Source organism: Capsicum annuum, chromosome 3, assembly GCF_002878395.1.
Source record: "Capsicum annuum cultivar UCD-10X-F1 chromosome 3, UCD10Xv1.1, whole genome shotgun sequence".
Classification (NCBI taxonomy): domain Eukaryota; kingdom Viridiplantae; phylum Streptophyta; class Magnoliopsida; order Solanales; family Solanaceae; genus Capsicum; species Capsicum annuum.
The window spans coordinates 221,570,072-221,584,505 of NC_061113.1; the positions used below are offsets into that span (position 1 = coordinate 221,570,072).

General features: G+C 28.9%; 2 protein-coding genes across 24 annotated transcripts; both read left to right on the forward strand.

The window, feature by feature from the left end:
- The first annotated feature begins 1,078 nt into the window (after window positions 1-1,078).
- Window positions 1,079-7,351, forward strand: LOC107863212 (metal tolerance protein C4). Of its 23 annotated transcripts, XR_007053628.1 has the most exons (7): window positions 1,145-1,295; window positions 2,047-4,233; window positions 4,508-5,709; window positions 5,791-5,863; window positions 6,275-6,334; window positions 6,517-6,861; window positions 6,963-7,351. XR_007053628.1 is itself a non-coding variant. In XM_047409395.1 (5 exons), the coding sequence occupies exons 1-4, from the start codon at window positions 5,236-5,238 to the stop codon at window positions 6,352-6,354; spliced, it is 339 nt and encodes a 112-aa protein (XP_047265351.1). In that variant the 5' UTR covers window positions 4,240-5,235; the 3' UTR covers window positions 6,355-6,861; window positions 6,963-7,351. The 23 variants fall into 23 exon arrangements, 1 of the variants encoding a protein (XP_047265351.1); XR_007053627.1 differs by having other exon boundaries at window positions 2,047-5,319; window positions 5,608-5,709; window positions 5,791-6,334; XR_007053639.1 differs by lacking the exon at window positions 6,275-6,334.
- Window positions 7,352-12,805: 5,454 nt separating this feature from the next.
- Window positions 12,806-13,685, forward strand: LOC107863211 (uncharacterized protein PAM68-like). The gene has a single exon (XM_016709028.2). The coding sequence runs from the start codon at window positions 12,992-12,994 to the stop codon at window positions 13,550-13,552; it is 561 nt and encodes a 186-aa protein (XP_016564514.2). The 5' UTR covers window positions 12,806-12,991; the 3' UTR covers window positions 13,553-13,685.
- Window positions 13,686-14,434: the final 749 nt, after the last annotated feature.

The following is a 14,434-nucleotide window of genomic DNA, read 5'->3' on the forward strand; positions in this document are numbered from 1 at the left end:
TTTTTTTCAGATTATTTTACATTCACCAACATTATTAAAATAACATACTATTTGTTTTGTTTAGTTTTACTTATTTATACAATAAAATATAATATCATATACTTTTAATACAATACAATTGTTAAAGATATATATTTATATATATAATAATGATACAGTTTCTATACATATACATATTCTATATAATAATTATAGCATTTTTATACACATTCTATACAATTTTTAAGTACAATTATTATTTACATATATATTTTATACGACTCTATATAGTTTCTATATGCATTCTAAAAATGTATCAATCTAGTATAAGAGAGTATCAATTGAGTATATGGACATTGCAAGTATATTAATGTAGTATAAAAGTGTATTAATGTGATATAAAAGAATATTAATTGGGTATAGGAATTACATGTGTTTGCATAGAATTTCCTTTCTCTTTTTTAAAAAGTGTATCAATATAGTATAAAAGTATATCAATTTGATATAAAAGTGTATCAATTGAGTATAGAAACTGCATGTGCCCAATTGGGCTAAATGGATAAAAAAGAAAATTAAAAATAGCCGACTGGCTACAATTGTCCATCCTTTTTAAATTATGGCCATTTTTTAAAAAATAATCAGCCTACATCCTTTTCTCAAATAATTAAGATAATTAAAAGAAGTGAGCCAAACTCATTCTTATAATCTGCCAGGTAACGTTTTTACGTTATTAAAGGAGTTGGAAAAAATAGGGCAACTTACTCCTATATCACTGGAAGTAGAGCTGTTCAAAATTGGACAGATTATTCGCAAAATTGGAAGTCATTCCTAAAATTGACTTATTGGTTCATTGGTATTGGCTTATCGAATAAACGATTGGTGAACGAATTAAAATTTTTTAATTAACAGCTTATTAAAATGAGGATGGATTACATAATTTTTTTATTGGATAAACTATTAATCCGTTAATAATTACCATATATACTTATATTTTTCCACTTAAATATATAAAATACATATTAATTTATATTATTATAAAATATAAATTCAAACCTAATGGATACCCATCCATAAATCCTAATTAACCCTTATATAATATAAAAAATAAAACAGTAAAGTAAAACAAAGAAGCAGTACAACAGCCACCAAAAGCCAAAAGGTTTGTCGACTTTCAAACTCAAAAGCTCTGCCGAGTGCCGAGTTTAAACTTTAAAAATAGTTTCAAAGCAATTAAGTAAAGGATTTTCCACCAAGTTTCTTTTCTTTGGTTTTTTCAATTCCACTGTAATATATTTTTGCTGAGAAGCATAATTTAAGTAAGTTTTCAATGCTTTTTAGTAAGTATCGATTCTTCATCTTCATCTCTTTCTTATCATCTTTGTCTAATTATCTCTTTTTTCTGGTGAGTTGTGGATTTTTTATTTTCTTCCCTACTTTTTTTTTGTTTTGCTTCAATTTTTTATTTTGATGTTAATGGTGATGTGCATGAACTTGAATATGTAAGTATAATTTATTGTATGTATTTTTGTTAGCCTAATTTTTCTGAATTTATTTCTTTACTTTGGTTCAAGTGTACATGGTATGTGTTTTTTTAATCTTCACTCTATTTTTAATATAAAAAGGAAAATAAAAAAAATAAATTATAGGGTATTTTGGTTCGATTTGTACAGAGTATGTATTTTATTAATCTTCATCTGTTTTCTTATCATCTTTGTTTTGCTTTAATTTTTTATTTTGATGTTAATGGTGATGTGCATGTACTTGGATATGTAAGTATAATTTTTTGCATGTATTTTTTTTAGTCTAATTTTTCTGAATTTATTCATTCATTTTGGTTCAATTGTACAGGGTATGTGTTTTCTTAATCTTCACTCTATTTTCAATATGTGCGAGCAATAAATAATTGGCTCAATTCTTTGTTTATATTCAAGTTTTATGTGAGAAATTGTTGCCTAATTTTTTTATGGGTCACTAATTCTTCGGATAATTGCTCTTGCATTATGTGTTAATTTTCATGTTCTTTGTTCTGATACTGATAATTTTTTGAATTGATTTTTTTTATCACAGTAACTCATAATCAACTCATAGCGTGGCTGAAGATATACAAGTTGATAAGGTGATAGGTGAAAGTGGAGATTCAAATCAAGCAACTTAATCTGAAACCATTAAAACTCAGTCGACTATTGCTAAAAGAAGAAAAAAAGGTCTAATGCGTGGAATCATTTTACAGAAATTGTTAGTTCTGAAGGTACAAAACCAAAATGTGTCCATTGCTCCAATGAATATTCTTTTAAGTCAAGAGACGGTACGTCCACTCTTCTTGGTCATCTATTGACGTGTCCTACTAGTGTTGATAAAAAAACAATCTAATTTAGCTTTTAAAGTTATTCCTGGGGTAGTCAAGGTGATGTAGCTGTTGTGCTTTGGAAATTTGACCAAGAAGAGTGTAGGAAGGCTTTATGTCGTATGGGGATAATTGATGAGTTTCCTTTTAACTTTGTTGAAAAAGAAGGTTTTCGGGCGTTTATGAAAGTGACACAACCTAATTTTTGGATCCCTTCCCGTAGTACTGTCACTAAGGAGTTTTAATCTTTAGAATGAAGAAAAACAAAAGCTAAAGAGGTATTTTATGAAAACCAAACAGAGAATCTGTAAACCACCGACACCTAAACTTCCATACAAGAATTAATTACATGTGTATAACTGCCCATTAGATTGACAGTGAATGAAATATGCGTAAGAAAATTCTTAATTTTTGTCCTATTATTAGCCATAAAGGTGAAGATATGGCAAATGATATTGGTAGGTGCTTACGTGAGTGGAGAATAAATAAAATATTCACTATCACTGTAGATAATGCGAGCTCAAATTATGTAACGGTAAAAGAGCTATCTAAGCATTTGACAAAGATGGGAGCTAATCTGATGAACGGTGATCACCTCCATGTGAGGTGTATGACGCATATTATGAACCTTGTTGTCCAGGATAGTTTGAAAGAAAGTTCTGTGTCTATTGAACGTGTTAGACATGCAGTGAGATATGTTAGGCAATCTCCTGCAAGGTTGAAAAGGTTTTAAGAAAGTTGTGATGATGAACAACTCAGTTGCAAGAAATCTTTGTTCTTAGATGTTCCAACTAGATGGAACTCCACCTACCTAATGTTAAGTAGGGTTGTTGAATTTGAGAATGCATTTACAAATTATGCTTCTCGTGAAATTGGCCTAAGACATTATCTTGAGAATTCTTATATTGAAGTTGGAGAAAATGTTGGTGAACTTTTGAGTAGTGATTGGGTTTAGGTGAAAAGAATTATAAAATTTCTTGACACTTTTTATCTTCTCACTTTGAAAATATCTGAATCACTTTACGTTACATCTAATATTCATTTTCTTAAAATTTGTGTTGTTGTTGTTTATTAGAATCATTTGATTGCAAGTGAAGATACTGATTTAAGTAATATGGCGAGGAAGATGAAAGAAAAATTTGATAAGTATTGAGGTGATCCAACAAAAATGAACAAGATAATTTTTATTTCATGTGTTTTAGATCCTCGTTACAAGCTTGATTCAGTTGGCTATGCACTTATAAAGATGTTTGGAGAAAATAAAGGTCTATCTTTGAAAGAAGCAGTGAAGAAATACATAATTTTATTATTTAATGAATATGTAAAATCCAATTCAAAAGGGCTAGTGGTTGTTGTTTCTTCACCTTGCTCTTCACTAGAGACTTCTACTTTGATGCTTTCTGGCAGTCAAGTAAGTGCCAAAGGTACAAGACCTTTAGATTCACTCATGCAAGATCTAAAGCAATATAAAGCTATGAATAGAGGTCTAGATGCTAGAACAGAGTTAGATAAATATTTTGGAGAAGAAACTGAAGATGATACTAAAGAATTTAACATTCTGCTCTGGTGGAAAATGAATGCAACAAGATTTTCTGCTCTTGTTAATATGGATTGTGATGTATTAGCTATTCTCGTTTCAAGTGTTGCATCTGAATCTGTGTTTAGTACAGGAGGACGTCTTCTTGATTCATTTAGGAGTTCATTGACTCCTAAATTGGTGCAAGTTTTAGTGTGTCTTTAAGATTGGCTTTGAAGTGAACAATTAAAACAACCTGTTAGTATTGAGGAAGATCTTGATAATCTCGAACAAATTGAAAAAGGTAATAATATTATCTTTATATGTGTTGTTGTTATAAATGATTTTTATTTATTAGTTGACTCATACAAGCCTACAAGATGACTTTCACAAGGTTATTAATAGTATAAAAAGATAAAAGTAATTTATATTATGTTTCTTTATTAGTTGATACTTTGTTGTGTTGTAAGATTACTGATAATGACAACAATTTGTATTGTACTTGATCTCTATTTTTTTTGGATGACTCTAGTATACTTAGTCCCTTGCAGGTTATTTTACATAAAAAGTTATTCATATGCATCAAATGTCACGCTACTTTTAGATAATATATCAATTACTTGAGTTTTGATTATTTATTAATATTTGGTTTACATTGTCAATGATAGAATCATGGTTGCTACATCTTTCAAGTAGGATTTATGGATATGTTGGCTGCTACATCTTTCAGTGGACAGAATTATGGCTGCTACATCTTTCAGTGTGCAAAAGCAAGTGTGCAACTACAAGTTATTTCTGTGTAAAAGTTATTCTTATCGCTGCTACATCTTTCAAAGTTGAGACTTGAGATTGTTCAATTCAAGGAAAAAGAGCATTTTGCTGAGTATATCGAGCAAAAGCTGTTGAGACTTAGTATTTTGTTTTATTTTTTAGATAAATATTAAGATTCTTAATTTCTTAGTTAGATGAAACAGTTTTCTTGATGTTATGTTTTTTTTCCTGAATGGAAACTTGGAAAGAGGTGATTTTGAAACGTGAGAGGCAAGTGCTAGTTTTTACTAAAAATCTACAGGGTAGCCTGTAGGTGCTTTTTGCCTATTGTTTAAATAGCTCTTAATGTGCACAGATTCTACCCATCTGTAAGTCTCAACATCTTTCTCTGTTTGTTTGATGCAACACAGTTAATTCTCCTCATTCATCCAACTGTGTATATCCCTATAATAGAAAAAAGAAAATCCATACCATTAATTTGATGATAGAGAGTACAATTTATCAGATAATCGATAGTGCATGTAGCAGGATTGTCCGTTCTTTTCATAGTTAATGTTATTTGTCTCATTTAGAGTTCTGGATCTATTTAGGCATTTCTCTTGTAGTGGCCATTCAATTTGTGAAAATGGGTGTTGCTTCAGAAGGAATGAAAGTGAAAGAGTATATTTGGCGTGGTCATGATCCTACAGCTGTAGTTGTCATGACTGAGGTAATAGACACTATGTTTTTATTAGATTTCCAAGCTACTTATACGTGGTATTGTTAGTGATGCATGATTTGGAGTTCAATCTGTAGCTGGTTATCGTGGGTGCATAATTGGTCGTAGTGAATATCACAATAGGAAATCCAATTTATAATCCCATTAGTTCTATTGTTGTGGGCAACCTTCTCGGAATGGTAAATGAGCCTATACACTTGTTCAAATTTATTATTTGTGATTTCTTTATTTTAATGTATAGTTAAAACTCTGGCACAACAAATGGAGTATGAATTGCAGGTTGCTGTATTTTTAATTCAGAGGACCAAGCATGCTTTAATTGAAACAGCAATTGATGACAAAGAATTGGAAAAAATTGTGAAGTTCTTGAAAAATGATCCAGTATGTTCTTTCTGGACCACTCTTTTTCGTAATCTGGTTGATTAATTAACTGTACTATCAGAAATATTCTTTCCACTGCAGGTTGTTGATTCTGTTTATGATTGCAAAAGTGATGTGATTGGACTTGACTTCTTTAGATTTAAGACTGAGATAGGTGATTGGATCTAGTGCTACCTTTTTTTCTAGTTAAAATCTATTGGTATTTCGTGAAGTATTCCTGTTAGAAATTTAGTGATGTCGTTGTTTATTGGAATCTATCCTTTTTTTATAATGGTGGTTTTTGGGCGAACTTGCACACAGTTCGACTATTCCACGGATATCTGCTACTGACCCACCAATGCAGGTACTGGGTAACTTTGCCCAGGCTTAGGCTGATGGAAAGAGATCACCTAGCATTTTTTTCTTTGTTGGGGTTTGAACTTTGGTCTCTAAGGTTTTCCTGCTACAGAGCCACATCCTTTGGTGCTCCTATTGAATGTTTTCTTAAGGGCAAGTCATCCATAATACATAGTGAATATAGAATCCTTTAAAGCTTTTGAGAGTTTGGTTTATTATTTTCGGACAGGTCTGCTGCGTGAGCAGTTAAAAACTATGTTGTTTCTGTTGAGCCTTCCCTTAAACAGAGGTATGAACGTCAAGCCTTAACTAGTATATATGACTCGGTTGCATTGTTGTAGACTTTGGTGGTATACTAAGAACCTCATGATGTACCCTTACAAATATTCATTAATCTGCTTTCTTTACAACTCCAAGTTTGTTATCTCAAAATGTGTGGGTGGATTCCTATATCCTGATTTCAACTTGTAGTCATCCTCAAATGGTGAATTGAGATATGTGTCTGGTGCTGGCATCACATTATGGATATGGCTAAGAAGGAGAATATAGAAGGGAGGTGTGCAGCATATCGCATTCCTTATAATAAGGAAAAGATTGTTGGCATGGGAGCAAATTATGATAAGGTAATGGCTGAGATGAGCACTGAGAAAAGGTTGTCTTCTCGTAAGGGAAAAAGTAAAGCAGCAGATTCTAGTAAGCAACTTAGCATTGAGATGAGCACTGAGAAAAGGTTGTCTTCTCTACTTCACTTGAGGTAGTGATATGGACTGCGTACACTCTACCCTCCCCAGACCCCACTAGGTGGGAATACACTAGGTGGGAATACACTGGGTATGTTGTTGTTGTTGTTTAATATTTCTAGTGCTAGGATTTTATTTGTATTTTTTGAAGCTCACTGTTGGCTTTGAATTCTACAGAGATGACCACTGAAATTGCTTGATTGCTTTCCTGTTGGTAGAAGTAATTTTCAATAGAACATTTATTTATGATGATCGAGGATCAAGGCTGCAGTGGATGATGTGGTTAAGAAAGCATTTGGTGAAACTTTATTTATGAAAGCTTTTGCTGGAACCCTTGTGCAATTCATGAAAAAACAGTTCAAATTCCAATCCTATATAGGGTGCCACAGACTCCTAATTTGTTGTAATGTATGCCACTTTTGTTTCAAGAATGTCATAATGTGAAGAGAAATTGATGTACTATAGCTTGGGCAAATGAAACTTTGAAAACTTTTTGTTTATAATGTTGACAGTTCTCTTTGAAACATCTACAACATAAATTGAAAAAATTATTATGATTGAGATTGCCAACTATTCTGTTCTATTTAGTGTTTTCTGTAAGGTGTTTTCATTCAAGTAGAAATTATGGATGTCCGATAAACCGCTTGATAATTATTTATCCGTTACCGAACCAACTTATATCTTATCGGTTGACTAGTGGATTTGTATATTTTAAAACCGATAACCATTAAGTCAAACCGTTAAGTGTAGTGGTTCATTCGATCCGTCCGATAAGCAGCTCTAACTGGAAAAGAACAAGCATCGTAGAGAGTTTTGTGGAGTTTAAGAACGACTATAAAGAATTTCTTAGGCCACAATTTGATTGATAGTAACCTTCAGGTAGGCCACAATTTGATTGATAGTAACCTTCAGGTATTAATACATTAGTGACTTGATATTTTAATTGCAGATTCTTACCTTCATAATATTTCAAAAAGGAAAGATTTCTATTTCTACTCTCGTGATAATACTAGGCTAATGATTGGAAGGAGATGATTTGATAATGATTGGATATTTATGATTATAGGGGATGAATTGGAGTTGGAACTATATGAAAACAGAAGGGTAATATTAAAGGACCAACATGTTGCAAAGTCACTGTTTCACACAACAGTTATATTTAACTAAAATATAAAGCTTCAGTTAATTGAAAAATCTAATTGTTGAAGATGTTATATTTTGAATGGTTACACAAACGAGCAATTGGACTGGGAGCTTGATTCTTATTGGTGACTTGTTCAATAAATTTAGATGTTACCCACTTAAAAGGTTTTGATTATTTTAAATCCATTTTGGTGAGTTTGAGGTAATTTCACTACTAGAAAAAACAGTTTTTGCAACCACAAAAAAGTGACCACAGCTTGTGGTCACAATAAAAGCGACCACGTGTGGTCGCATTTTCAAGTTTTTTTTCTAAAAAAAAATATTATAAAAAATATCCAAATAGTAACCTAACTAGATACAATTTATCATTCTGTATATACAAATAGACTCTTTGACTATATATTACATTCCGACAAAAAACACTAAATTTACTGTTTGAGTAGATAGCAAAATCAATCAGAATATACAGTTTAAATAGACACAAAACTTTTGATCAGAATATAATTCGATCAGTTCAATATACAATTGTCTTAATTTGTTTTGAAATTTATTTACGAAATATTCACAAATTATTTACCAAAAAAAAAAATTGACGAAATAACAAACACATACTAAAAAAAGATTTTAAACAATGTGATTTTAATTTGATGAAATTCATATAAGAAATTAATTTTATGATTCAATACCTATAACTACAATGATGATTTAATTTGAAATTTCGAAGATCATGAAGATAAGAAACTTCAATTGATTTGATTTTGATTTTCGTTGTTGAAAACGACACTGTGAAACAACATTTTGAATTTTGATTTGGGTTGTTGAAAATAGCGGTAGTTACGTTAATTAAGAGGTATTTATGAAAAAGAATCTTAAGCTTTTAATACATATGGTAATTATACATTATTTAACTCAACTGATTCGAGTAAGAGGGGGACAGTAAATCCATTTGTATATGTCTTTACGTAGCAACAAGTTTGTAAAATACAAAATACAAGTTGCTATTTTAAGTAATTATGAAATAGTTGCTATAAAACTCTTAATTGTGAGCTTAAGTTTGCAGGTTACGAATTTTTCCCTCACACATATGTCAATTATTTGTGACTATTGTATGTTTATGTCAATCCCTCGCGCTACTCATGAGCATGCGATTGGGCTTAGAAGCCCCCAGTTTTGTGATTTAGGCTCATTTTCTTGCTTCATTTGTCAACGGACGAGATTGGGCCTGAGCATATTTTGGTTTAATTCGAAGAAATTGAAAAATCAAATCGAAGTTTAATTTTGATTTCGTTTTTCAGTTTTTCGAATTGGTTTCGGTTTCAAATTTTAGAAATTCAGTTAAACGGTTCGTCGGTTTTTTCAAAAAAAAAATAAAAATAGGTTAAATCGTAAGCCAAAATTATATAAATAATATATATATATATATTCAACATAAATAATATTTTTCGGTTATTTCATTCCATTTCATCCATGTTGAGTTATTTATATTTGGAAATGAAAAATAGGTTTGAAAAAAAATATTTTTTCTAAAAAATCACCAATTTTAAATGCCCTGTCATGACAAAAAAAGACTCATTGCTTTAATCTTCAAAACTATAATAAAAATCTGAAATAACCAAATCGAATTTGTAGAAATCGAACCAAAACGAATTTATTTCGCTTTGACTACGGTTGTTATTTTCATCAATTCAAAAACTGAAAAACCAAATCAATATTAAATAATCAAATCGAACAAACCGAATGTCCACCCTAGACGAGACGACTATATATCTCTCGGAACCAAATTAATTACCTTTACTAAAGCTTAAAATGCTAAGTATTACAATATGTGTCTATTTTCCTTTTTCTCTCACTAAACATTGAGGCAGTGCTATGCTTTCTCTGGTTGTTCTTTTTCCATTACGATATATTACAAGTTTATGACTATACAAAATTATTTTTAACGTTTACTAGTTGTATGATCGGTATCAAACTAAACTAATCATAAAAAAAATTAAGATTAAGAAACTACTAGGGTATGGACCTCTTTATGGATTTGAAAACTACGGTTGGTCAATGCAGTCACACTTATTTAAACTAAACTAGTTTAGGTGTACGCACACTTTACTTTATTGAGTTCAAACGTTACACTATATAGGTTATTTGTTTAAATAATAAGGATAAATACAATAATTAAATTCAATATCTTTTGGAGAATTCATTTAATTAAACCTAACCTTTACACAAAAAAAAAAATTCAAAACAAAGATATAAATACAATACAATTAAACCTAACATTTATCTAAAAATTCTCAAAGCCGACCGACATTCATCTACCATCTGTAAAACTACAACAAAATAATACAATAGTGATCACAAAGCTTCTGGTGTGATGAAAATAATTCTCGTCTGAGCAAAAATTTTGATCCTAAAAAATGACTTGAATGAAAACAAAGAAGATATATATACACACACATGTTGAATTCTATTATATTGACAAAAATAGTGAAGAAGTTGAGGGTTAGAAAATTAAGCATCCACCAATCTAGACATGCAACCGAATCAAGTTAGATGAGCATCAATCATATTTTTTCAATAACTAAATTGATTTCTCTCTAATTTAACGTGCATCTCAATATTTATGAAAGTATTTCCTTAATAGAGTCATATTTTAGGAGTATTTTTCTATCCAATTGTAGGAGTATTTTTTTAATTGATCAAAAAAATATTAATTGATTTTTCTTTCATATATTTTAGAGTCACATATATTTTAGAAGTCTAGTTAATATAATAAAAAAAATTAAATAATAAATTAAAGAAAATAGTGAAAAGATAATTTTATCTAAAGAATGGTCTTTTAATGAAGGACAAAAAGTTCAAATCACTTTTCTAATCTTCACAATTTTAATATATTATAGATTATAGATATAGATATAGTTTCTATATAATAGAAGCGCTGATTTCGACCAGCTGCTTCATTATTTACTATATTATCCCTAATTGCTCCGTGATTTACCATATTACTTCTAATTAATTATTATAAGTCATTATATATTAGAATTAAGAATATTTTTACTATATTACCTCTAATTAATTATTATAAGTAATTTATATATTAGAATTAATAATATTTAATTAAAAAATATTTATGATGTTTGTTTCAGCTGCTTTAACCGTGATTTTACTATATCATTCCTAATTAATTATTATAAGTCATTTATGTATTAAAAAATTAATAATATTTAATTAGAAAAATAGATGACATGTCTGCTGCATCTGCTTCAACCATAATTTTGTTAAATATCGCTCATAATTAATTATTATGAGTCATCTAAGTGTTAAAAATTTAATAATATTTTAAAAAAATAAACATAAAATGATAAATTAACTTTTGATGTATTAAATTAAGTTGACCTCCTTCAACTGTGATTTTATCGTATCACCCCTAATTAGTTATTATAAGTCATTTATGTATTAAAAAATTCATAATATTTAATTAAAATGTTATTTTCGACATGACTGCTTCAAGAGTTGCGCCATGATTTTACTATATCACCTCTAATTAATTATTATAAGTCATTTATGTATTAACATATTAATAGTATTTAATTAAAACAAGAAAAATATGCGTTTATGACATGTTTGTTGTAGTTGCTTCAACCATAATTTTACTAAATATTGCTCCTAATTAATTATGATGAGTCATCTAAGTATTACAAAATTAATAATATTTAATAAAATGATAAAATCGACAAATGATAAATTAACTCTTGATGCTTCAAATTAAGTTGGCGTCCTTCAACCTTGATTTTACTGTATCACTCCTAATTAATTATTATAGGTCATTTATGTATTACAAAAATAATAATATTTAATTAAAAAAATAGACATTTATGACATGTCTATTTCAGTTGCTTCAATTGTAATTTTACTAAATACAGCTCTTAATTAATCATCTAAGTATTAAAAAATTAATGATATTCAATAAAAAAGATAAAATAGACGTAAAATGATAAGCAGGTAGCAGATCGACATGTTTGTTTGTGTTGTCTACTTAGATACTTCCTTTTATATTTATTTATTTTACTTTCAATTTCAATCTATTATATATTTGAGAATTACGTAAAAGTATTATAAATCATAATAATTAACAATTTAAAGTAATTTAAAAGACATAAAAAAATTTTGGTTGACTCTCTAAATTTTATTACTGTCACGTAAATTGGAACAGAAGAAAAAGTACTACAAATCACAACAATTAATAATTTAAAGTATTTTGAAAATATGTAAAAAATTTAGTTAACTCTCAAAAATTGTATCAATACCACATAAATTGAGACAGACGGTATAACGTATATCATTTAAAAATTATATAAAAATTATTATAAATCACAATAGTTAATCTTGAAAATGTTTTTCACCCTGCCATCTCAATTCTAACTGTTGTTATATTTGAATATCTCGATCTGATTATATTGTGCACCCATTTATAAGAATTTCTTAACTTATTAGTGGTTCAAAACATTTCAATATATGTATTTATAAGTCTTTTGTCTTTGAGAAGATGATCTAAGACTTTATTGTTAATTGAAATATCTTTTGATCCAGTTTTTGTATGAAATAATCCTATGAATATTAGTTCTACATCTTTTTTATATTTTGTAACAAGTTTCAATTTTATCACCAAACAATTAAAATAGCCCGACTACATGACATATTACACTTTCTTATCATGTGAAAAAACTATCTTATAAAACTTCACTCCTTAGCGAGTACCGTCAAATAGTTATTATTTAAAAAATTATCATTTTAAATCAATGTACATTTATGTTTGTATTTCATCAATATTGAATTTTGATGCAAAAAAATATTTATAGTATTGAACTCGGGCTGAGACGGGTATCCGCCTCTAGTTTTAAAAGAAAGGCACGGTACTAATTACTAAAATATCTTGAAAATATTCCCCAATAGAACGCAAGTAAGGATTTAGGCACAACCATTCATCTTTTTGGATAAGACGACTACTGCTCCTCATTTACAAAATAACACAAACTCCATGAGAACTGACACGACCAAAATTAGCTCATATGGAAACTCTCATACGTCTTCAAAATCCATATCTCTCAATAGCAAATTTATTTCCATCGAACCAAAAAATCCCAACCCATTTTCATAAAAACATAAACGTACGTACACCCAACCTCCTCCGAACCACATGGAAATTGCATGCCGAAGCGAAAGGCTTCGGCAATGGTAAACTCGAAACTTCAAAAAAAGTTGACACAAGGAACAACAACAACAATGACGATAGTGACGACAAAATTCCGAAGGAAATATGGGAAAGAATTATAGGAAGGATTCTATTTTACGTAGGAGCTCCGTTGGTCTTCGGTGTGATTTTGCTGCAGATTTTCGATATAATAAAGCAGCAGAAATTGTTGGATTTGCCAATTTGGTTACCATTTTTGACAACGTTTATTACATTTGGTGCTTCAGCACTTGGAGCAGCGTATGGCACATTGTCAGCAAGTTGGGATCCAGAGAAAGACGGGTCGTTGCTTGGACTTGAAGAAGCTCAGAAGAATTGGGTTGATATGTGGGCTGATGATGGTGCTGATGATGAAGAAGAAAATAAGTGGATCAATTAAGAAATGTAAACTAATGAGTGTTTATCCCGTTATTGAATAGGAGTAATTTTATTCAGCTTTTACTTTTCTTGATTGCTTGTAGTTGATGATTGGATAAGTGGTTGATAGAAAATTAAGGATGGTTATCAACTTATGATGTGGTTGATTAAATTCATAAACTTCTTCTCCTAACATGTTTTATATTAGGCTAAAGTCATCGACATACACTTAAATTTGTTGCAAAAATTCACTTAGACTTCTAAATTAATATGTGTTTCTATCAGATTTCTAAACCCCCAAATTTTGTTTTAATTGGGTATTTTTTTCCCTATCAGTAAAAAGGTCAAAGTTTTTGTTGCACAGTGGCAAAACGACCTAATTGAAAGCTGACACGTGGCATTGTGGTCCAATAATTATTTAAAATTAATTATAATTTTTTTTTAAAGTATATAAAAATGGCATTGAGGAAATTAGTAAAAAATAATTTTAAAATTATTTAAAAAATAAAAAACTGATTATTTTAAAAAAATTATAATTTGTTTTAAAAATGAAATAAATTATTAAAAAATTATTTTCTTAAAAAAACTAATTATTAAAATAAATTATAAAATTTTTAAAAAAATGAAAATAAAAAATGACATTGAGGATATAAATTATGAAAAAATAATTATAAAATTATTTAAAAAATAAAAATAAAAATTGATTATATTAAAAAAATTATAAAAATGTTTAAAAAATGAAATAAATTATTAAAAAATATTTAAAAAATAAAAATAATAATTATTAAAAAAATTATAAAAATTTTTAAAATGGAAATAAAAAATGGCATTGAGGATCCATATTATTAAAAAATAATTATAAAATTATTTAAAAAATAAAAATAAAAAACTGATTATTTTAAAA